Source organism: Callithrix jacchus, chromosome 10, assembly GCF_049354715.1.
Source record: "Callithrix jacchus isolate 240 chromosome 10, calJac240_pri, whole genome shotgun sequence".
Classification (NCBI taxonomy): Eukaryota; Metazoa; Chordata; class Mammalia; order Primates; family Cebidae; genus Callithrix; species Callithrix jacchus.
Genome location: NC_133511.1, coordinates 24570657 through 24596193, shown reverse-complemented (window position 1 = coordinate 24596193; position 25537 = coordinate 24570657). Strand labels below are relative to the sequence as shown.

Here is a 25537-nt window from a genome sequence, read left to right as displayed (position 1 = left end):
ACAAAATAATAAATCAAAAAAAAGGTTCAGGTCAAAAACATGAATAAACAAAAAAATTTTTTAATGTTCAAAATGAAAGTTCTTTTAAAGTGTTCACTTGAAATCACTGTCATGAGTGTGCTTGGATTAGAATCTAGGATATATAGTCAGATTCCTTAATATTTCAATTCTATATATAATCACCTTGAATTTATACAACCCTTTTAGTGGGCATGAGTCCAGAGAAAATATTATATCAATCCACTGGCATGGTATAGAGGAAACAGGCTAATTTCCACCCATACTTACTGGGACAGGATTATAACATAACTTGGTATATCTACTTGAACATTACATGGGTCAAATAATGATCTCCAACTTTGAGAAATAAAAAGCTTAAAATTATTTCATCCCTTTAGTTTAAAAGTCATTTATCTTTCAAGGTTTCAGAACACATAATCAATATATAAAAGTCAATTGTATTTCTATACTTTTTTTTTGAGATGGCATTTTGCTCTTCTTGTGCAGGCTGGAGGGCAATGGCAAGATCTCAGCTCACTGAAACCTCCACCTCCCAAGTTCAAGCAATTCTCCTGCCTCAGCTTCCCAAGTAGCTGGGATTACAGGCACCTGCCACCATGCCCAGATAATTTTTTGTATTTTTAGTAGAGACAGGGTTTCACCATGTTGGCCAGGCTGGTCTCGAACTCCTGACCTCAGGTGATCGGCTTGCCTCAGACTCCCAAAGTGCAGGGATTACAGGCGTGAGCCACTGCACCTGGCCTGTATTTCTAGACTTGTGATGAACAATCTAGAAACAAAATTAAGAAAAAATTTACATTTACAATATCTTCAAAAAGAATAAAACACTTAGAAATTTAACAGAGGAAGTGTAAATTTTATACTCGGAAACATACAAAACATTGTTTTAACAAAATGAAAGATGACCCATATAATGGAAAGACATCCCATGTTTATGGACTGGAATACCTAATACTGTTAAGATGGCAGCATTCCCCAATTCGATCAACAAATTTAGGTTGTTAGATATGATAGTAAAAGCACAAACCATGAAAGAAAAAGTAGACAAATTGGACTTTATCAAAATTAAAAACTTTTGTGCTTCAGAGAAAACCATCAAGAATGTAAATGACAACACACAGAACAGGAGAACATTTGCAAATCATAGGTATCTGATAAGGAACTTGGTGTCTGGAACATATTATGAACTCTCATACTCAATAATCATAACACAAATAACTCAATTACAAAATGGGCAAAGGATCTAACAGTTCTCTAAACAAGATACACAAATGGTCAGTAAGCACATGAAAAGGTGTTCAACATCATAAGCTATCAGAAAAAACACAAATAAAAAGTACAGTGAGATGCTACTTCACATCCACTTGGATGGCAATAATTAAAAATACAAATAACAAGTGTTGGTGATGATATGGAAAAATTTGAGCCCTCGTATACTGCTGGTGGGAATGAAAAATGGTGCGGTCACTTTGGAAATCAGTTTGACAGGTCCTCAAAAGGTTAAGCACAGAGTTATCATACATTCCAGCAATTCCACTATGAGGTATATGCCCAAGAGAAGTGAAAAATATGCCCCCAAAAAGATTTGTACACAAATGTTCACAGCAGTATTATTCATAATAGCCAAGAAGAAATAAGCCAAACTTCCATCAATTGATAAATGTGCAATATGCACAAAACGAAATATTTTTCAGCAATGATAGGAGCAAAGTACGGCTATATGCTACAACATCAGTGGATTTTAAAATGTATGCTAAGTAAAAGAAGCCAGTCACAAAAAGCCACTTATTTCACGATCCCCTTTATACAGAATATCCAGAATAGGCAAATCTGTAAATATAGAAAATAGCTTAGTGGCTGACTAGGACTGGAGGTGGGGCTAAGGGGAAAAGAAAGTGGTACAGACTTTTGGAGGTGATGAAATGTTCTCAGATTGATTGTGGTTAATACCACAAACACAACCTGTGATTTTTACACAACCCCGTAAATATTAAAAACACTGTTTTTAAATAGGCTAATTGTATGTATGTGAATTACATTCATCATTTTCATATTACATATTTGCCTATTCACTGAAATTTATGTGTAATCCCAATACTCAAGGTGTTTTTGCAGTCCTTTGCAGACATGCACTGAGCTGTGAAAAATTTGAGTCACCCAATATGCATGCTGCCAACTAAGGCTGAACAAGGTGATACTCTGCCTTTTTGTTTCAGCTCTCATACTGTAAATAAATGTCCTTTTTGCAGTCTATTTATTGTCAAGTTTTTCTGCATTTTTGTTTTCTGTGTTGGTGATTTCACTGTTAAAAATGGTCCCCATGCATAGCTGAAGTACTGTCTATTATTCCTAAGCACAAAAAGGCAGTGGTGTGCCTTATGGAAAAAATATGTATGTTAGATAAGCTTCATTCCAGCATGAGTTACAGTGTTGTTTGCTATGATTTCATGTTAACAGATCAACCATATATATATTTAAAAAGGTGTTTTAAAGAGAAATATATTAAAAATAAGGTTATATATTGATTAGTTGATAAAAATGGTGTAACCAGGGGCTTGCAGGAACCTACCCCAGTTTCTCCCCTTGGAGCCAAAATTCAGTATTTGCTGATTCCGTGTTTCTATATCAATAAAGCTATTATTATTTTTAAAGTTATTTTTTTATGACTCTAAAAGTCTGAAAATGTATAAAGCAAAATGTTAACGAGAAACATCTCTAAAATTTTTGGTTATTCTCTCTCTCTCTCTCTCTCTCTCTCTCTCTCTCTCTCTCTCTCTCTCTCTCTCTCTCCCCCTCCCTCCCTCCCTCATCGATTGTAACTAAGACTTCTGGGAAATGTAGCTCCTGGGATCTGGAGAGTATAGGGGATAACCCAAACAGAGGTGTGCTAGAAAGTAGACCCCCTTAATTCTGTGCGTAAACTGGCACATACCTCAGAATCACCCCTGTACTGAGCATGCATGGGACAGGCCTACAGAAATATAATGAAAACTTTGAAAACTAACATTAGAGCCACTGTGCACAGGAGAGATCACTTACAGTTGGAATTTAACCAGGTTGACTACCTGCTAGAACAGACAAACAAAAGATACAATATTCTTCAGAAGATTTTAACAGAAACCAGAGTCTCACAATATAATATTTAAAATGTTAGCCAGGCGCGGTGGCTCATGCCTATAATCCCAGCACTTTGGGATGCCAAGGTGGGTGGATCACTTGAGGTCAGGAGTTCAAGACCAGTCTGGCCAATACGGCAAAACCCTGTCTCCACTAAAAATAAAAAAAAATAAAAATAGCTGGCATGGTGGTGGACACCTATAATCCCAACTACTGGGGAGGCTGAGACACATGAATCATTTGAACTCAGGAAGCAGAGGTTGCAGTGAGCCAAGATCACACCACTGCACTCCAGTCTGGTTACAGAGTGGGAGGCTCCATCTCAAAAAAAACACTCTAGGATACAACTTAAAATTAGTTGACACAAAAGAAACCAGGAAGATGTGACCAATTTTGAAGAGTAAAGATAATAAACAGATCCTAATTCCAAAGTGACCCAGATGTTGAATTAACAGGCAAAACCTTTAAAGCAGAGATTAATACTATATCCATGAGGCAAAGGTAGACACAATTGAAGTGAAAGAAAATACAGAAGTTCTCAGCACAAAAATAAAAATTATATAAAATAAATACAGATCCAAATTTTAGAGACAGAAAAACACAGTATGTGAAATATTGGATAGACTCAATAGAAGAATGGAAAAAAGTCAGTGAACTTGAATCTACTGGATCAACATAAATGACCCAGTGTGAAGCACAAAGAGAAAAAAATAAGACCGGAAAAAAAATGAACAGCCAATTAATGTCAATTATGCCTCTGTGGGACAATAGCAAAAGGTTTCACATTTGGGTCACTGGAGTTGCAGAAGGAAAGGAGAAAATAATTGGTACACAAAAAACATTTGAAGACATAATGGCAAAAAACTTCCCAAATTTGGTAAAAGATCTAGATTTACAGACTGAAAATATTCATCATACCTGAGATGGGATAAACTAAAAAACATTATTCCCAGACACATCATAATTAAACTCTGGAAACCAAAAACTAAGAGTTTGGTAAGTAGTCAGAAAAAAATAGAGATATTACATGTAGAACAACAGCAACTCAAATAATTACAAATGTGCTTAAAGACTATGGAAACCAGGAGAATCTCCCAAGGTGGCCAAATAGCAACAGCTCTGGTGTGCAGCTCCCAGATAAATCAATGTAGAAGGCAGGTGATTTCACATTTCCAACTGAGTGCATCTCTGAAAAAAGGCAGCAGCTCCTGTCAGGGACTTATAAATAAAGCCCCACCTGCCTGGGACAGAGCATCTGGGAGAAGGGGCAGTAGTGGACACAGTTTCAACAGACTTAAATGTCCCTGTGTTGCAGCTCTGAAGACAGCAGCGGATATCCCAGCACAACGTTTGAGCTCTGATAAAGTACAGACTGCTTCCTAAAGTGGCTCCCTGACCCCCATGTATCCTGACTGGGAGACACCTCCAAGTAGGGCCCAATAGACACCTCATAAGCAATCTTCGATGTTGTGCAGCTTCTGCCGGTGATACCCAGGCAAACAGGGTCTGGAGTGGACCTCCAGCAAACTCCAGCAGACCTGAAGCAGAGGGACCTGACTGTTAGAAGAAAAACTAAGCATAAACATCAACAAAAAGGACATACACTCAGAGACCCCATCCATAGGTCACTGACTTCAAAGACCAAAGGTAGATAAATCCACAAAGACGGGGAGAAACCAACACAAATAGGCTGAAAATTCCAAAAACCAGAACCCCTCTTCTCCTCCAAGGAATCATAACTCCTCACCAGCAAGGGAACAAAATTGGATGGAGAATGAGTTTGACACATTCACAGAAGTAGGCTTAAGAAGGTGAGTAATAACAAACTTCTCCCAGCTAAAGGAGCATGTTCTAATCCAATGCAAGCAAGCTAAGAACTTTGAAAAAAGGTTAGACAAATTGCTAACTAGAATAACCAGTTTAGAAAAGAACATAAACGACCTGATAGAGCTGAAAAACACAGCACGAGAACCCTGTGAAGCATACACAAGTTTCAATAGCTGAATCGATCAAGCAGAAGAAAAGATATCAGAGATTAAAGATCAACTCAATGAAATAAAGTGAAAAGGCAAGATTAGAGAAAAAAGAGTAAAAAAAAAAAGAACAAAGCCTCCAAGAAACAGATTATGTGAAAAGACTAAATCTACATTGATTGGTGTACCTGAAAGTGATGGGGTGAATGAAACAAGTTGGAAAACACTCTTCAGAATATTATACAGGAGAACTTCCCCAACCTAGCAAGGCAGGCCAACATTCAAATTAGGAAATACAGAGAACATCACAAAGATACTCCTCAAGAAGAGCAACCCCAAGACACATAACCGTTATTTTCACCAAGGTTGAAACAATGGAAAAAATGTTAAGGGTAGCCAGAAAGAAAGGTTGCATTACCCACAAAGGGAAGCTCATCAGATTAACAGCAGATCTCTCTGCAGAAACCCTACAAGTCAGAAGAGAGTGGAGCCAATATTCAATATTCTTAAAGAAAATAATTTTCAACCCAGAATTTCATATCCAGCCAAACTAAGCTTCATAAGCAAAGGAGAAATAAAATCCTTTACAGACAAGCAAATGCTGAGAGATTATGTCACCAACAGGCCTGCCTTACAAGAGCTCCTAAAGGAAGCACTACACATGGAAAGGAACAACTGGTACCAGAAACTGGGAAAACATACCAAATCATAAAGATCATTGACCCTAAGAAGAAAATGCATCAACTAATGAGCAAAATAACCAACTAGAACCATAATGGCAGAATCAAATTCACACATAACAATATTAACCTTAAATGTAAATGGGATAAATGCCCCAATTAAAAGACAAAGACTGGCAAATTGGATAGTCAAGACCCATCAGTGTACTATATTCAGGAGATACATCTCACGTGCAAAGACACACATAGGCTCATAACAAAGGGATGAAGAAAGACTTACCATGCAAATGGAAAGCAAAAAAAAAAGCAGGGGTTGTAATCCTAGTCTCTGATAAAATAGACTTTAAACCAACAAAGATCAGGGCATTATGTAATGGTAAAGGGATCAATGCAACAAGAAGAGCTAAATATCCTAAATATATATGGACCCAATACAGGAGCACCCAGATTCACAAAGCAAATTCTTAGAGACCTACAAAGAGACTTAGACTCCTACACAATAATAGTGGGAGACTTTAACACCCCAGTGTCAATATTAGACAGATCAATGAGACAAAAACTTAACAAGAATATCCAGGACTTCGACTCAGCTCTGGACCAAGTAGACCTAATAGACATCACCCAAATCAACAGAATATACATTCTTCTCAGCACCACATCACACTTATTTTAAAATTGACCACATAACTGGAAGTAAAACACTTGTCAGCAAATGCAAAAGAATGGAAATCATAACAGTCTCTCAGACCACAGTGCAAACAAATTAGAATTCAGAATTAAGAAACTCACTCAAAACCGCACAACCACATGAAAACTGAACAACCTGCTCCTGAATGACTACTAGATAAAAAACGAAATGAAGGCAGAAATAAAGATGTTCTTTGAAACCAATGAGAATGAAGACACAACATACCAGAATCTCTGGGACACATTTAAACCAGTGTGTAGAGGGCACTAAATGCCCACAAGAGAAAGCAGGAAAGATCTAAAACTGACACCCTAACATCACAATTAAAAGAACTAGAGAGGCAAGAGTAAACAAATTCAAAAGCTAGCAGAAGACAAGAAATAACTAAGATCAGAGCAGAACTGAAGGAGATAGACACACAAAAAAAGCCTTCAAAAGTCAATGAATCTGAAATCTGGTTTTTTGAAAAGATCAACAAAATAGATAGATCACTTGTCAGACTAATAAAGAAGAAAAGAGAGAAGAATCAAATAGATGCAATAAAAAATGATAAAGGGAATATCACCACCGATCCCACAGAAATGCAAACTACCATCAGAGAATACTATAAATACCTGTATGCAAATACATCAGAAAATCTAGAAGAAATCAGTAAATTCCTGGACACTTACACCCTCCCAACACTAAACCAGAAAGAAGTCGAACCCCTAAATAGAAAAATAACAAATTCTGAAGTTGAGGCAGCAACTAACAGCCTACCAGCCAAAAAAAGTCCAAGACCAGATGGTTTTACAGCCTAATTCTACCAGAGGTACAAAGAGGAGCTGGTACCATTCCTTCTAAAACTATTCAAACAATAGAAAAATAGGGAATCCTCCTTAACTCATTCTACAAGGCCAGCATCATCCTGATACCAAAACCTGCAAAGATACAACTAACAAAGAAAGTTTCAGCCCAATATCCATGATGAACATTGATGTGAAAATCCTCAATAAAATGCTGGCCAACTGAATCCAACAGCACATCAAAAAGCTTAACCACCACAATCAAATCAGCTTCATCCCTGGGATGCAAGGCTAGTTCAACATACACAAATCAATAAACATAATTTATCACATAAACAGAACCAAAGACAAAAACCACATGATTATCTCAACAGATGCAGAGAAGGCCTTTGACAAAATTCAGTAGCCCTCCCTGCTAAAAACTCTCAATAAACTAAGTATTGATGAAATGTACCTCAAAATAATTAGAGCTACTTATGACAAACCCGTAGCCAATAACATACTAAACGGCCAAAAGCTGGAAGCATTCCCTTTGAAAACTGGCACAATACAAGGATGACCTCTCTCACCACTCTTACTCAACGTAGTACTGGAAGTTCTGGTTAGCACAATCAGGCAAGAAAAAGAAATAAAGGTATTCAATTAGGAAAAGAGGAATTCAAATCAATGATATGACTGTGTATTTAGAAGACCACATCGTCTCAGCCCAAAATCTTCTTAAGCTGATAAACAACTTCAGCAAAGTCTCAGGATACAAAATCAATGTGCAAAAATCACAAGCATTCCTATAAGCCAATAACAGACAGAGAGCCAAATCATGAGTGAACTCCCATTCACAATTGCTACAAACAGAATAAAATACCTAGGAAAACAACTTACAAGGGATGTGGAGGACCTCTTCAAGGAGAACTACAAACCACTGCTTAAAGAAATAAGAGAGGACACAAACAAATGAAAAAACATTCCATGCTCATAGTTAGGAAGAATCAATATCATGAAAACGGCCATACTGCCCAAAGTAATTTATAGATTCAATGCTATCCCCATCAAGCTACCACTGACTTTCTTCACAGAATTGGAAAAAACTACTTTAAATTTCATATGGAACCAATAAAGAGCCCGCATAGCCAAGAAAATCCTAAGCAAAAAAAAAAAAAACAAAGCTGGAGGCATCATGCTACCTGACTTCAAATTATGCTACAAGGCTACCGTATGTATGATACTCCTACCAAAATAGAGATATAGACCAAAGGAACAGAATAGAGGCCTCAGAAAAAAATGCCACACATCTAAAACCATCTGATCTTTGACAAACCTGACAAAAACAAGCAATAGGGAAAGGATTCCCTATTTAATAAATGCTGTTGGGAAAACTGGCTAGCCAAATGCACAAAGCTGAAACTGGATTCCTTCCTTATACCTTATACAAAAATTAACTCAAGTTGGATTAAAGATTTAAACATATGACCTAAAGCCATAAAAATCCTAAAAGTAAACCTAGGCAATACCATTCAGGACAAAGGCATGGGCAAGGACTTCATGACTAAAACACCAAAAGCAATAGCAACAAAAGCCAAAATAGACAAATGGGATCAAATTAAACTAAAGAGCTTCTGCATGGCAAAAGAAACTATCAACAGAGTCAACAGGCAACCAATAGAATGAGAGAAAATTTTTGCAATCTACCCATCTGTCAAAGGGCTAATATCTAAAATATACAAAGAACTTAAACACATTTTCAAGAAAAAAATAAACCCCATCAAAAAGTGGGCCAAGGATATGAACAGACACTTCTCAAAAGGAGACATTTATGCAGCCAACAAACATATGAAAAAAAGCTCATCATCACTGGTCATTAGAGAAGTGCAAATCAAAACCACAATGAGATACCATCTCACTCCAGTTAGAATAGCAATCATCAAAAAATCAGGAGACAACAGATGCTGGAGAGGATGTGGAGAAATAGGAATGCTTTTACACTGTTCGTGGGAGTGTAAATTAGTTCAACCATTGTGGAAGACAGTGTGGCGATTCTTCAATGATCTAGAACTAGAAATACCATTTGTCCCAGCAATCCCATTACTGGGTATATACCCAAAGGATGATAAATCATTCTGTTATAAAGACACATGCACACCTATGTTCATTGTGGCACTGTTCACAATGGCAAAGACTTGGAACCAACCCAAATTCCCATCAATGATAGACTGGTAAAGAAAATGTGGCACATATACACCATGGAATACTATGGAGACATAAAAAAGGATGAGTTCATGTCCTTTGCAAGGACATGGATGAAGTAGGAAATCATCATTCTCAGCAAACTGACACAAGAACTGAAAACCAAACACCACATGTTCTCACTCATAAGTGGGTGTTGAACAATGAGAACACATGGACACAGGAAGGGGAACATCACAAACTGGGGTCTGTTGGTGGGCAGGTGGGGACTATGGGAGGGATAGCATTAGGAGAAATACCTAACGTAGATGACAGGTTGATAGATGCAGCAAACCACCATGGCACATGTATACACCTGCATGATCTGCACATGTATCCCAGAATTTAAAATATAGTATAGTAAAATACTTTTTTTAAAAAGACTGTGGAAACCAGAAGACAGTTAAACACTATTTTTAATGTGCTGAAAGAAAATAACTGTCAACCCAGAAATCTATATCCAGTAAAAATACTGGATACCATTTGACAGATAGGTAGATTGCAAAAATTTTCTCCCATTCTATTGGTTGCCTGTTGACTCTGATGATAGTTTCTTTTGCCATGCAGAAGCTCTTTAGTTTAATACTTTAGGACCGATGACAAAAAATACTTTAGGACTGATGACAAAAGAGATATTCTCAGTTGAAAGAAAATCAAGCAAATGCATTGCTAGAAGACCTGCATTACAAGAAAAGGTAAAAAAAAAAGTTAGCTGAAATATGACACCAGGAGGAATCTGAAACTTGAGGAATGAAAGACAAGCAACAAAAAGATTCAATAAGTAGAGACTCTCTCTCCCAAGTTTTTCACAAAAACATGTATGATTATTGAAGGCAAAAAAATGATGAAGTCTTCAGTGTGGGCGGATGGAACATATATGACAATTATGAAGAGGAAAAGGTAAAAGGACCTGTATGATTATAAAGCTTCTACATTTACTTAATATGGTAAACTATTAACTCAAAGTAGACTGTGAAAGGTTTGGTATGTATACTGTAATCTTCAGAGCAGCCATTATAAGATAAGATGAAGAGATACAGCCAAAAAGATAACAGATCAATTAGAATGAAATTAAATAATATTTAAATAAAGAGACTTCTGCTTGAAGCCACAATGCAATAATAGAACGGAAATTTATATTCCTGCCTGAAGACTGAAAAAATAAAAAACAAAAAAAATCTATAAAAGAATTGTTTTCATACATTGACTATAAGGAAGCACAGTATAGTTATTCCTCATAGATAGGAAACAAATGTAGTCAGCACAATTGCCCCAGATTACTGCCTGAATAATTTCTAGTACACAAGATGGAGAGAGGGATTCCAGAGAGACCCTGGCAGACTCTCTGAGGAGTGACAAAAAGAAACCACACTGTACCTTTAACACCTTGCTTGCAAATCTCAGATAAATTTCCAAGTTCATTGCTTACAAGTTCTGCCTTCCATACAACTATAGAACACAGTTTAACTAAGCTTTCTACTGCTAAATAACAAGGAATACCTTTGCCCCAGTTTCCAATAACATGTTCCTCATTTCCTTGAGATTCACTGGCAGTATTTTTTTTTTAAAACAAGAGTCTTGCTTTGTCACCCAGGCTACAGTGCAATGGTGCAACCTCAGCTCACTGCAACCTCTGCCTCCCAGGGTCAAGTGATTCTAGTGCCTCAGCCACTCTTGTAGATGCAATTACAGGTACATGCCACCATGCCCGGTTTATTTTTATATCTTTGGTAGAGACAGGGTTTCACCATGTTGGCCAGGCTGGTATTGAACTCCTGATCTCAAGTGATCCGTTCACCTCAGCCTTCCAAAGTGCTGGGATTATAGGCATAAGCCACCACACCCAGGTGGCAGTATCTTTAATGTACACATTTCAACCAATACTTTGCTTATAACAACAAAGATATCTCTAAAATGATGGCCGGGAGCAGTGGCTCTCATCTGTAATCCTAACACTTTGGGAGGCTAAGGCAAGAGGATCACTTAAGGCCAGGAGTTCAAGACCAGAGAAGGTAACACAGCAAGACCACATCTCTACAAAAATACAAAAATTAGCCAAGCGTGGTTAGCACACACCTGTAGTCCTAACTACTCAGGAGGCTGAGGCAGGAGGATCACTTGAGTCACCACCGAGGCTTCAGTGAGCTATGATTGTGCCACTGCACTTCAGCCTGGGCAACCAAGTGAGACTGAAAAACTAACAATAATTTAAAAAATGATACAGGCTTTCTCTGTCATGGGCCTCAAAATTCTTCACCTCTATCCATTACCCATTTTTTAGCCATTTCCACAGTTTTTAGATATTTGTTGTAGCAGCACCCCATTCCCAATACCAAATAGCCACAAACAGGAAACAACTCAAATGTCCATCAATAGGAGATTAAATAAACAAACTGTGATATATTCAAATAATGGCATGCTATACAGCAATGCAAAGAACACATTATTGATGCAGCAACATGAATGAATCTCAGAAACATTATGCTGAGTAAAAGGAACCTTACACAACAAGATTCATACTGTAGAGGAAGGTCTAGAACAGAGAAAACTGATTGTGGAACAGTCAATGGATAAATGGATTCAAAATGCAGTATATACATTTCAAAGGAATATTATTCATCCTTAAAAAGGAAGTAACTCCTACAATATGCAATAACATTATGCTAAGTGAAATAAGGCAGTCACAAAATGGCAAATACTGTATGACTTCACTCCTATGAGGTACCTAGAGTAATCAAATTCGTGAAGACAGAAAGTAGAATCGTGGTTGCCAGGAACATGGGGAGATGAGATGGAGAAATTACTGTTTAACGTGTATATGGTTTCAGTTTTACAAGATTAAAAAACCTCTGGAGATGGATGGTGGTGATGGCTGCACAACAATGTGAGTGTACTTAACACTACTGAACTGTATACTTAGAGAGGATTAAAATGGGAAATTTTATGTTATGTATATTTTAAGCACAATTTTTAAAAATGTATCTATATGTACATCTGTATAAATGCTTATAAAAAGGACTCAAAGGATGCATACAACTCTTGATAGTGATTAACTTTGAAAGGAGAGAATTAGCAGGTGGGGCCTTGAAGAGAAAACTTTTCCTCTGAGATAGTAAAAAGTAATAACAGCAACCAAAAAAAGTAAATGGTTAAGGTAGTGTGTAATAGCTTTTATTTTCTGTACGAAAGTTGAGAATATGGGGGTGCAGCAAGAAGCTTAAGGAGTGGTTAAGATTTAGAACAGTCAGTGTAGGGCACTGGAGAGCAAGGTGCTAGGGAATAAGCAGGAAAAAATGCTAAGTCGCCCTTGGAACCCAGTTGTGACTGGAAACCCTTAGTATGAATGTGGTATAAATCTACACTATTAAAATGTTTTGTTCAATAAGACTGGATTATTTGGCAACATAAAGGGAGAAAAGATGGCCAGGTGTAGTGGCTCAACTGTAATCCCAGCACCTTTGGGTGGCCGAGGCAGGTGGATCACTTGAGGTCAGGAGTTCGAGACCAGCCTAGAGACATGACAAAACCCTGTCTCTACTAAAAAATACAAAAATTAGCCAGGCGTGGTTGCACATGCCTGTAGTCCCAGCTACTCAAGAGGCTGAGGCACGAGAATCACTTGAACCTGGGAGGAAGAGGTTGCAGTGAGCCAAGATCGTACAACTGCACTGCACCCTGGGTGACAGAGTGAGATTGTCTCAAAAAAAGGAGAAAATGCTATTCCAGGGTTGAAAATTTCCAGGGATAGTAACAGCAGAAGGACGAGAAGAGATTCAGACCACCAAAGCTGTATCCTGAATTGAACAGTCTAGAGTAAGTACCCCTCTCACCGGCTTTGTGAATGCCCCATGCATCCTCTATCACTAATTACACTGCTTCATAATTATGTTTATATATCAGTCTCTCTTCTTTAGATTGTCTGAAATTTGAGTGCCGTGTCTTGCTCACAGCTGTATCTTTGATATTTAGTACTTAAACAATGTCTAACACCTAAAAGGTGTTCAACAGATGTTTGACTGGCTAATCCATTCAAAACGTATTTACCGAGTGACTGCTAGGTACCAGCCACTGTGCCAAGCACTGTTCATATAATGGTAAACAAAACAGGTATGGTACCTCTCTCATGAAACTTATGGGTTAGTGGGAAACTCTAGACAATACAAAAGCACATAAATTAATAAATAACTACAAATTGTTTTGTACTGAGAAGGAAACAAATAGAATGCAAGCATAGAGAAAAACAAAAAAGGGAGATCTATTTTTGATAAGGTGGTAAGGATAGTCTTTTCCAAGAAGGTGACATTTAAGCTGAAACCTCAAGGATGAGAAGGGACCGACTTCATGAAGAAAAAAGGGAAGACTACCCAGACAAGAGGAAAAACCATGTGCAAAAGACCGAGGTAGAAGAGAGACTGGCAAGGCTCAGGATGTATAAATGACAACGTAGACTAAAACACAGCACAATACCATTAGGCCAACCTTACAGACCCAAACTAAAAATCACAAAGAATTGCAGTTTAGTCCTGAAAACCTCAGCCCAAATTCTATTTTCTGCTTCTTTGCCTTTGAATTCTGCTCTCTCAAAGAGGCCAAGAGAAAATTTCTCTTCAATCTCTTTCATATAGCCTAATTCTGCTGGTGGCCTTAAGCCTTTGTTTTTAAAAACTTAAAATTGGAAAATAAAAATTATCCAGAGAGGGGCAAAATTCTAGCGATAATAAACTAAACTTCATTTAAGCCACAGAAAAATCTTCAAAGGCCAGGATACTGTAACATTTTCTTGAAAAGCTACAGATCTTAACTCAATGACCCCAAACCTTAGGCAAGAGAAACCTAACAAGCTTCAGCCCAAACCTGATGAGTTTATTTCTCAGCAATCCTGCTATGCTCTACCAGCTTACTGATGGAGATCTAATCCTGGCCATGGGGTAGAAGATCCTCATAACCCCTGCCCCTCAGAAACTGCTCATTTTTTCCCCTCTCACACTGTAAAAGACAATGGCCATCAGAAATACACCTTTTATAAAAATAGATATAAAACATAGTTTTTCAAATGGGCAACAAATGCTCCCCAAAATAACCATAGGTTTCAATGAGAGACCTAAAATAATCTTAGAATTAAGATAATAATCTAAATAAGTCAGAATAGTCTGATATATTATGGCATAGAAGTAGACATTATACTTCTTGTCACCATTCTGGATCTTAACTCTACCTGCAAAGCAATCTTAAATTTCATCTATAAAACAAGGATAATAATAGTATCTATCTTCTATAGTTATTATAAAAATCAAATAAGATACTTCATAAAAAATTCTAAAACCATATTGGCTGTGGCATGTGTTCAATGAATGTAAGCTGTTATTCATTATAATATTAATAATACTATTGCTAATATTAACAACAGATAACATGATCAGCATGATCTTTTTTGGTAATGGAAGCTCTGACAAGTCCTACCCAAACTCTAATTTGCTTTCTGCTGCTTACTCTTTACTATACCCTGCTCTACCTGCTCTCTGGCAGAGCCTGTATCTTGGCTTTCATGCAAAATATATCCATGGTGCTCTGAAAGTTTTCTCCATCTCTTATCTGTGATATCATGCAAGGCCTGCTCAGAGTTCCTGTGCTAAAAGACAACATAAACACTGAACATAAATTATCTAAGCAGGAACATCATTCCTGTAGCAGTAGTAAAAGCTTCAGTGGAGACGACTGAAGTAGTTTCAATAGGTCAGAATGGTGTGACGCATCACAGAAGAAAAAACCATTATATTCTTTGCCCGTTACTAGTGATCTTAACACTAAACTCCCGAAGCAGTCACATTGCCCTGTCAATCTTGAACCAAAACCTAAGCAATTTACACTCTGCTACTTAGTCACTACATTCTGCTCTACTTCCCTAGGAGACACCAGATCTTGAATACTGGGTGAAACATACCAATGGCACTCCAGAAGTATTTCTTCTTGCAATCTTCCATTTCTCAAAAGATGAGGGTGGTTTGATATGCTTGTTCTAAAGGAACAACAAAACAAAAACTGATTGTCTAAGCAGAAATGATGGGCTAATGACAATATTACAGACTGCGGTGGCAATCCCAAAGGAATGACACTAGGTGAGGATAACAGAACACAGCTAAAGGTGTGTGTGTGCGTGTGGTTTGTTTTCAGTACAAAAATTTCCAAACATGCATCAAAGCAGAAAAAAAACAAAAACAGTATAATGAATCCCAAGGTTCAACAATTACCCAGATTCAACATTTAGCAACATTTTGCCTTCTCATCTCTCTCTTCTCCAATGTTTTTCCTGGAGTATTTTAAAGTGAATTCCAGATTATTCTGACACATTTTGAAATAACCAAAAAATTACACTCTTAGCTTAATTCTGAAGGCCTTAATTCTATGTATCCCACAAACAAGCTAGCTTGACAGGCTTCAGCCTCAATGTTATGTAATTTAGCCTTGTTCCTCTTTTAGAAGTACACAGTCTTCCTACTGTATTCTGTTCTACCTGTTCTCTAGGGGAGTCTTGGCCCTGAATTTTAGGTACAACATATTGGTGATAGTCCAGAAGCAATTCCTCTCACTCTCTCTTCTCTCACTAAAAGATACAGATTGCTTGAGAAACATGTTTTAAAGGAAAAACTACAGGAAAAAAAAAGTTGTGTAATGCTAATCATAATATCATAAGCTTCAGTGAAAACTCCAGAGAAATGAAGCCAAGTAAAAACATGCTAATACATTTTGATATGAGGATGATGTTACACTTTTAGCTCAACTATGTAGACCTTAATTCTTAATTCCATCCATGGACAGAACAGTCTGACAAACTCACCAAATCTTAAGTATCTGCCAGTCCCTACATTGTTCATGTAGGGGCATTATGCTTGCAGCAATACTGTTGGCTCTGGTAAAAGTTAAAGAATAATATTGTTAAAATAGTCAACTGATTCTGGAATAAGATATGAATGTGATACATCTGCCTTAGAAATCACAGACCAGGGTCTTTTGTACCACTGAAATACAAAGTAGAAGAGAAAAGAAAAAAAGGGAGAGAGACCAGGAAGAACTGAACTGTTTAGGATTTAACATTGTATGCTCCTGAAGCAGGGCCTCTGTTCTAAAAGGAGGCCCTTCCACCAATGTAGGAAGGAATAAAAAAATACTATATCTTGGCCAGGCATGGTGGCTCATGCCTGTAATCCCAGCACTTTGGGAGGAAGACACGGGTGGATCACCTGAGGTCAGGAGTTCAAGACCAGCCTGGTCAACATGTTGACAACCCATCTCTACTAAAAAAAAAAAAAAAAAAATAGCCAGGCGTGCTGGTGTGTGCCTGTAATCCCAGCTACTCAGGAGGCTGAATCGCTTGAACCCAGGAGGTGGAGGTTGCAATGAGTCAAGATTGTGCCACTGCATTCCAGCCTGAGTAACAGAACAAGACTCCGTCTGAAAAAACCAAACACTATATTCTTAGGTTAGCTCCAAAGTCCCTCATTGTAAATTACCACTTGGGATTTATAAAACCCGAGTACTTTCTTCCTGTTTATATCTTTTTTATTCTGCTCTACCTGGTTTCTGATGTTATCCTGGTCCTGGGATTTGGGAGGCAGACACCGATAATCTGCCAGAAGAAAAGTCTTCACTCCCTTTTTCTCTGTCATATCAGAGTATGACTCCTTAAAATGTACTTTCTAAAAGAGAAAATTATCATAAAACTAGAAATTGTCTAGTAAGAGTAACATGATGGCAATAATACTCTAGGCTTCATTGAAGACCTAAGCATAGTTTTTTTCAGGATAATATAAAACATTATGGAATAAAACAGAAACGCATATTTTTTGTCAGTTCTGAAGTTTAGCTGGGAACAACCTTTGAAAACTCCAAACTAAACAATTCGGTCCCTGTTGGTCTCTTCCTTTTTCTTTTCTACCCTGCCTCCAGTGGAGGCCTGATGATGCCTGCATAGAAGATCCTGATGGACACCCAGAGGAGGCACCTCTCTCCCTCGCCTACCTATCAAAATGGATACTGGCTGATTCAGATTTGCTTTCTGAAAAGAAATAAACACAAAATTATCAATTGTTCAGTTAAGAATGACAGGCTAGGACTTTAGGCTTTAGTGAGAATTCTGGAGTTAACTGAGATCAGAATATAATTGGGCACCTTTGGAATAAAACAAAAAACTATACTACATTCCACAAAAGTCCAACCACAGCCCTAAGTAATCTAATTCCTATTGCTCTCTTTCTTCTTCCTTGTAGTCTAACTGATCTCTGGTGGAGAGCTGGCCTTGGAACCTGTGTGAAAAATACTGCTGAGTACTTATGGGCCACTCCTTTTTCCACCTTTCAGCTGTCCAAGCAGATAATGGCTGCCAGAAATATTTTTCCTAATGAAGAAGATTAAAAATAAAAAATTAAATTGTTCATAAAAATCTGAGTAGAATGTTGATTTAAAAAAGAAAAGAACAGAGACAGCAAATTGTTCATTTGGAGTAATACGCTGCTGATAATACTTTAACACTTCGTAAGAGCACTGGAGTTTTAAGAGACCAATCAAGAAACTGTTTTTTTCCAAGCATGGATCTCCAAATCAGGTACAATATATAGCATACTTGGTTTTACTATTCTTTGCAGATATTGTTTTTCACAAACTGAAGGTTTGTGGCAACCATAAGTCAAGCCAATCCATTGACATCACTTTTCCAACAGCATGTGCTAATGTAATGTCTCTGTGTCACATTTTGGAAATTCTCACAATATTTCAGACTTTTCCATTATTATTATATTTGGTATGGTGATCGGTGATCTGTGATCAGTGATCTTTGATGTTACTAACCTAATTGTTTTGGGGTACCATAACCACGCTCATATAAGACAGCAAACCTAACTTATAAATGTATGTGTTCTCACTGTTCTACCACCTGGCCATACCCTCACCTCTCCTTAGGCCTCCCTATTCACTGAGACACAACAATGTTGAAATTAGGCCAGTTATGACCCTACAATGACCTCTTAAGTATTCAAGTAAAAGAAAGAACCACACGTCTCTCATTTTAAAGCAAAAGCTAGAAATTATTAAGCTTAGTGAAGTAGGCCTATTGAAAGCCAAGTCAGTCTGACAGCTAGGCCTCTTGTACCAAACAGCCCCATTGTGAAAGCAAAGGAAAAGTTCTTGAAGGTAATTAAAAGGTACTCCAATGACTACATGATAAGAAAGCAAAAGAGCCTTATTGCTGACATGGAAAATGTTTTAGAGGTATGGACAGATCAAACCAGCCACAATATCTCCTTAAGCCAAAGCCTGAAAAGAGCAAGGCCCTAACTCTCTTCAATATTATAAAGACTAAGAGAGTTGAAAAAACTACAGAAGACCAGTTGGAAGTTAGCAGAGGTTGGTTCATGAGGTCTAAGGAAAGAAGCTATCTCTATAACATCAAAGGGCAAGATGAAACAGCAAGTGCTGATGTAGAAGCGGCAGCAAGTTATCCCAAGGATCTAGCTAAGATTACTAATGAAGGTGGCCACACTAGACAACAGATTTCAGTGTAGACAAAACAACCTTATATTGGAAGAATATGAGTAGGAGTTTCACAGCTAGAGAGAAAAAGTCAATGTCTGGCCAAAGTTTCAAAGGACAGGCTGACTCTCTTGTTAGTGGCTAATGCAGGTGATGACTTTTAAGTTGAAGCCAATGTTCATTTATCATTCCAAAAGTCCTAGGGCCCTTAAGAATGATACTAAATCTACTTTTCTTGTGCTCTGTGAAGGGAATAACAAAGCCAAGATGACAGCAAATCTGTTTATGGCATGGTTTACAGAGTATTTTTCACTTGCTGTTGAGACTGACTGATCCAAAAAGGAAAAAACATGCCTTTTAAATTGCTCATTGACAATGCTCCTAGTCACCCCAGAGCTATGATGAAGACATACAAGGAGATTAATGTTGTTTTCATGCCTGCTAACACAACACCCATTCTGTAGCTTGTGGATCAAGAAATAATTTTGACTTTTGAGTCTTCTTATCTATAAAACACATTTCATAAGGCCATATGTGTCATAGATAGTGATTCCTCTGATAGACATGGGCAAAGTTTATTTGTCACCCTCTGGAAAGGGTCCACCATTCTTGATGCCATTAAGAACACTCATGAATCATGAGAGGAGGCCAAAATATCAACTTTAACAGAAGTTTGGAAGAATTTGATTCCAACCCTCATGGACTTTGAGGCATTCAAGACTTCAGTGAAGGAAGTAACTGCAATGTAGTAGAAACAGCAAGAGAACTAGAATTAGAAGTGGAGCTTGAAGATGTGAGTGAATTGCTCCAATCTCATGTTCACACTTAAATGGATGAGGAGTTACTTCTTATGCTGAGCAAAGAAAATGTTTTCTTGAGATGGAATCTACTGCGAACATTGTTGAAATGACAACAAAGGGTTTAGAATATTACAGACATACTTGATAAAGCAGTGGCAGGGTTTGAGGGAACTGATTCCAATTCTCAAAGAAGTTCTACTGTGGATCAAATGCTATCAAACATTATCACATGCTACAGAGACATTTTTCATGAAAGGAAGAGTCAAATGATGTGGCAAACTTCATTATTGTCTTAAGTAACTTCCACAGCCACCCCAAACTTCGGTAATCGCCAATCTGATTAGTTAGCCGATATCAACGCTGAGGCAAGACCCTCCACCAACAAAAAGATTATGGCTTGCTGAAGACTCAGATTAATTGTAAGCATTTTTTAGCAATAAAGTATTTTTAAATTAAGGTATGTACTTTGTTAAGGCATTATGCTATTATACACTAATAGAGTACAGTATAGTATAAACATAACTTTTATATGTACTGGGAAGCCAAGAAATTTGTGTGACTTACTTTATTCCAATATTTGCTTTACTGCAATGGCCTAGAACTGAACCCACAATATCTCCAAGGTATACTTGTAGTCCTTACAAATCCCACTCCAAACCTTAAGTAGCTTATTTCTTCTTTTTTTTAATCTCCTTTCCACTCTATTTTACCTGATATTTTGGTAGAAAATCTTGGTCCTGACATTTGGGTAGAATATTCCGGTCTTTGAGGAGAACATGCTGGTCTCTAGATAAAAAATCCTGGTTTTTAGGTTCAAAATCCTGGTCCTGATATTTTGGCAGAATATCTTGGTCTTTGGGGAGAACATGCTGGTCTCTGGGTAGGAAGTCCTGGTCCTGATATTTGAGTAGAATATTCTGGTCTTTAGGGAGAACACAGTGGCCTTTGAGTAAGACATCCTGGTTTTCAGACAGAAAAAGCTGATTTGGGGGTAGAAAATCCTGAGTTTCCAAAACAATACTTCCTTCTTCTAGCTCAATACTCTGGGGTTTCAGCCTAATACCACGAGTTTCTATCTTAACAGGCTGGCCTTCCGGTTCAACGGCCTGGCCTTCTGGCTCAGTAACTTGAACGTTCAGCTCAACAGCCTGGGTATCTGGCTCAATGCTCTGGATTCCTTTCAAATCACCCTGGGTTTCCAGCAAATCATCTTCGGCTTCTGGAAAATCATCCTGGGCTTCTGGTAGAATATCCTGAAGGCCCTCAAAATGTAACTGCTTTTGCTCCCCCTCTTCCATCACAACGAATAATGGAGTTTTGAATTTTACTTTCTAAAAGTGAACATAAACACCAAATATAGAATGTGAGGCAGTAGTAATACTCTAAGTTTCCCAAAAGGTTCCTACAATAATCTCAAAATGATATGGCATACTAGAATAAAATGTGAAATTATAATCTTTGCCCAACTTAACAAAACCTAAATCTATAATCCTAAATCAGTACAACGGTACTGCCAATACCTAGTCCAAATCACAATTCTTTTAATTTCTCTTATTGCTTTACCTGAACTCTGAAAGGTTTGTTCTTATCTTCAGAAAGGATATCCTGCTGGTCCTGGTGGTCTCTCCCAAACAAATTTTCTTTCCCTTTCTCATCAGTTATAATAGATGAAGCTTCCACATAGTCAGGTTCTTCACAGTCAAGTTCCTAAAGAAAAAGTAATGAAAACACACACACACACACACACACACACAAAATGTAGCTATTGTAGGCAGAAACAACGTGATTGCAATAAAATTCTAGGTTTCAGGTCACTGCTAATATGTTAGTAGGTCAGCATAGTCGAATGTTATAAAACCTTTACAGTGTAGGATTGTATAATGACAACTAAAAAGATAATTGAAAGAAATGACAGATGATAAAACTAAAAAGAAAGACATAATATGTTTATGGATCAAGAGACAACATTGGTAAGATGGTAATATTTATCAAATTTACCTATATATTCAACACTCCCTATCAAAATGCCACTTGGCTTTTCTTTGGCAGTAATTAACAAGTTAATCATGAAATTCATATGGAAATGCAAGGAACCCATAGTAGCAAAATACTTTCTTGAAAAAGAAGAACAAAAATGAAGATTTGGTTCCTCCCAATTTGAAAAGCTACCACAAAGCTATAGGAATCAAGACATTATAATACTGACACATACAAAACAATGGAACAGAACTGAAAGTTCAGAAAGAAACCCTCACATTTATAGTCAGTTGATTTTTGACAAGAGTACCAAGAAAATTCAATGGGAAAAGAACAGTCTTTTCAACAGGAGAGGTTAAGACAACTGGATACCTACTTTCAAAGCAATGAAGATGAACCACTTATTTACAGCATACATAAAAACTGGATAACAGACCTCAAACTAAGAGTTAAAACTGTCAAATTCTTAAAAGAACACACAGAAATAAATCCTCACAATCTTAGGATAAACAATGATTAGGAGATACTTCATCAAAAGCACAAGCAACATAAGAAAAAAAGAGGTGACTAATTTAAAAATGTTATGCTATAAACAATACTATTAATAAAGATAACAGTCTATAGAATGGGAGAAATTATTTATTTGCAAATCAACTATCTGATAAGAAATTTGTATCCAGAATACACACACACACATACACACACACACACACACACACACACACACTCTTACTCACTTACTTAACAATTTGATAATAAAAAGAAACCCCAATTAAAAAATGGGCAAAACATATGGATAGACATTTTATCCACAAGAGTTACACAACTGGGCAACAAGCACATGAAAAGATACTGAAGATCACTAGTCATCAGGAAAATATAATACAAATCAAAAGTACAGTGAGATACCAATTCATATCTACTAGGACAGGTATAACAGAAGAGATGAACAATAATAAGTATTGGAGAAGATAGAGAGAAACTGGAACCCTCACATAGTGCTGGTGGAAAACTGTTCAGTAGTTCTTTGAAATGTTAAGCATATAATTACCGTATGATCCAGCAATTTCACTCCTAGAAATGAATATCCTAAAAAAATGAATGTGCACACAAAAATTTGTATACAACTGTGCTACACAATCATTCATAATTCATAAACATCAAGAAGTGAAAAGAACCCCAAAGTCTACCAACTGATAAATGGATAAACCAAATGTGGTACATCCATACAATTATTCAGCAATAAAAGGAATGAAGTACTAATACATCCATTACAATGTGGATGAACTTTAAAACATTATGCAAAGAGAAAAAACAGTCACAAAAGACTATATATAATTCCTTTCATATGAAATGTCCAGAATAGGTAAACCTATACAGACAAAAAGCAGATTACTAGTTGCCTAGGACTGAGGTTAAGAGCAGGGAGGGAATGAGGTACAGGGTTTCTCTTAGAAATGAAGAAAATGCTCTAGAGCAAATCCCAACGGCAAGATGGCTGACTAGAAGCAGCCAGGAGGAACAAGTGCTACTGAGAGACTGGGACAACAGGAAGATGGTACACTCCTAGCAGATCTTTGGAGAGAAGGCATTAATAGTGGACAGGGGGAAGACAAAAATGCTGGGCTGAAGGGGAGGAACCTGGGAACCTCGAATGGGGCTACCATGTACCAGGACTTGTTCCTGGCGCCCAGTGACTCCTAGAGAAGGGGTGAGTTGAACAAGTGAGGAATAACCTGCTCACTCCACAGACCTCTGGAATTCCAGCAGCAGGAGACCCCACAACCCCCACCAACACTTGCACTGGCAGGGAGAGCTGCTTAGAGAGGTGGTGGGGCAGAACTCCAGCCGATGCAGAGCCTAGAGAGTTTGGTACAGGAGTATCTGTAGTAGGGCATGGCCAGGCTTCCCATTCTCCAAGGCCCTCCTTGCTCCCCTAGGAGACATTAGCCATAGGGGAACTGTCAGACATGCAGTGCAGGGGGATCTTGCCCATGAGACAGGGCCAGTTTTACCTGAGTGCACCCCTGTCTACTAGCATCTCCCAGGGCCCCAGTCTGGCTGCACTTGCTGGAAGTGCAACCTCAGATAATACAGAGGTGCCTCCCAGAGGCCCACATAATAACTCCTGTGCTGGCAGACCATGCCTGACCATCAGAGCGGCCCTCACCAATCAGCATGAGCCTGCCTATGCCCTTCTCCAACAGCATCCTCCCTTGTGCCACTTTTCCAGCATGAACTCACCCACGGCAACCCCCACATTGTTTTGCTCTTACGTGTGCGCACAGGCAAACCTTGCCTCCCCTTCCCCACCAGTGTGCAGCATGCCACTGCTGCCAGTGCAAGAACACCGTGCCCACAATGCTGTGCCACCACTGCCAATGCGAAGGCACACAAGGAAATGAGCAGCCCCACCTCCCTGCTCTGCATGGCCACTGCTGTACATGAATGCCTATATGGAGGGCACCAGCCCCATGCCCATGAGTGCCCCACCACATGCTGACACTGCCACCAGAGTGAACATGTACACTGATGCCAACAGGCCCCACCCCTGCTCCACCCTCTGGTGCAGCACTGCAACTGCCACCACTGCAAACGCCCACAAGGAGGCCAGCAACCCTGCACCTGCCAGTACTCCACCATAGCATGTACCCTGCCATGCTGCCACTGCTGCTGACACATGAAAACAAGCACAAGTCCCACTGCTACCACCCAATAAAGCATTTTGGCTGGCACCATCCATTGGAGTGTTGTAACCAGCAGCCTGGGAACACCTCAGCTCCTCCAGGACAGAAGCTTCCTAACCATGAGGGGCCAGAGATCAAAGCCAGGGCTAATACCAGCCCCCCAGAGTTAGAGCACGCAGTCCAAGAGTCTTGAGCTTAGTCTTCGCCCCTAAAATCTTCCAGAAATAAAGCCAGTCAAATGAATCTACCTTATATCAGAATCAAACCCCCAAGGGTATCAAAGAGGATTTTTTTTAAAAACCATCCAAATGATAGCAACTTCAAAGAGTGAAGGAGCAACACAGCCCACAAACATAAGAAAGAACCAATACAAGACTTTTAACAATTCAGAAAGCCAAAATGTCTACTTACCTCCCAATGACTTCACTAGTTGCCCATCAATGATACTTAACTAGGCTGAAATGGCTGAGATAACAGGAATAGAACTCAGAACATGGATAGGAACAAAAATATCAACATTGAGGAGAAAGTTGAAACCCAATCCAAGGAATCTAAGGATTATAATAAAATGATACAGAGGCTAATAAGCAAAATGGCCATTATGAGAAAGAAGCAAACTCATCTGACAGAGCTGAAATACACACTACAAGAATTTCATAATGCAACAGCAAGTATTAATAACAGAATTGACTACGCTGAGGAAAGAATCTCAGAGGTCAAAGCCTGCCTCTCCAAAATAACTCAGTCACACAAAAATAAAGAAAGAAAAATAAGGAAGAATAAACAAAATCTCCAAGAAATAAGGAATTATATAAAAAGACCAAATCCATGACTCATTGGCATCCCTGAAAGAGAGGGGAAAAATACCAAGCAACTTGCAAAATGTATTTCATATTTTCATATAATCCATGAAAATGTCTCCAACCTGGCTAGAGAAGCCAACATTCAAATTCAGAAAATGCAGAGAACCACTGCAAAATACTACACAAGAAGGCCATCCCCAAAACACATAGTTATGAGATTCTCCAAGGCTGAATAAAAAGGAAAAATGTTAAAGGCAGCCAGAG

General features: G+C 38.2%; 1 protein-coding gene across 11 annotated transcripts in view; it reads right to left on the bottom strand.

The window, feature by feature from the left end:
• CCDC15 (coiled-coil domain containing 15) overlaps positions 1 to 25537 on the bottom strand; it is a 120268-nt gene that overhangs the window by 71924 nt on the left and 22807 nt on the right. For 7 of the 11 annotated variants that reach the window (XM_054241695.2, XM_035264972.3, XM_035264974.3 and 4 more), the window contains 4 exons: positions 21370 to 21513; positions 20517 to 21137; positions 17056 to 17178; positions 15426 to 15500 (listed from right to left, as the gene is read on the bottom strand). In XM_054241695.2, coding sequence (XP_054097670.2) covers positions 15426 to 15500; positions 17056 to 17178; positions 20517 to 21137; positions 21370 to 21513 — 963 coding nt within the window. The remainder of the gene's footprint in view (positions 1 to 15425; positions 15501 to 17055; positions 17179 to 20516; positions 21138 to 21369; positions 21514 to 25537) is intronic. The other 4 variants (XM_009007049.4, XM_035264977.3, XM_035264982.3 and 1 more) reach the window with 2 other exon arrangements.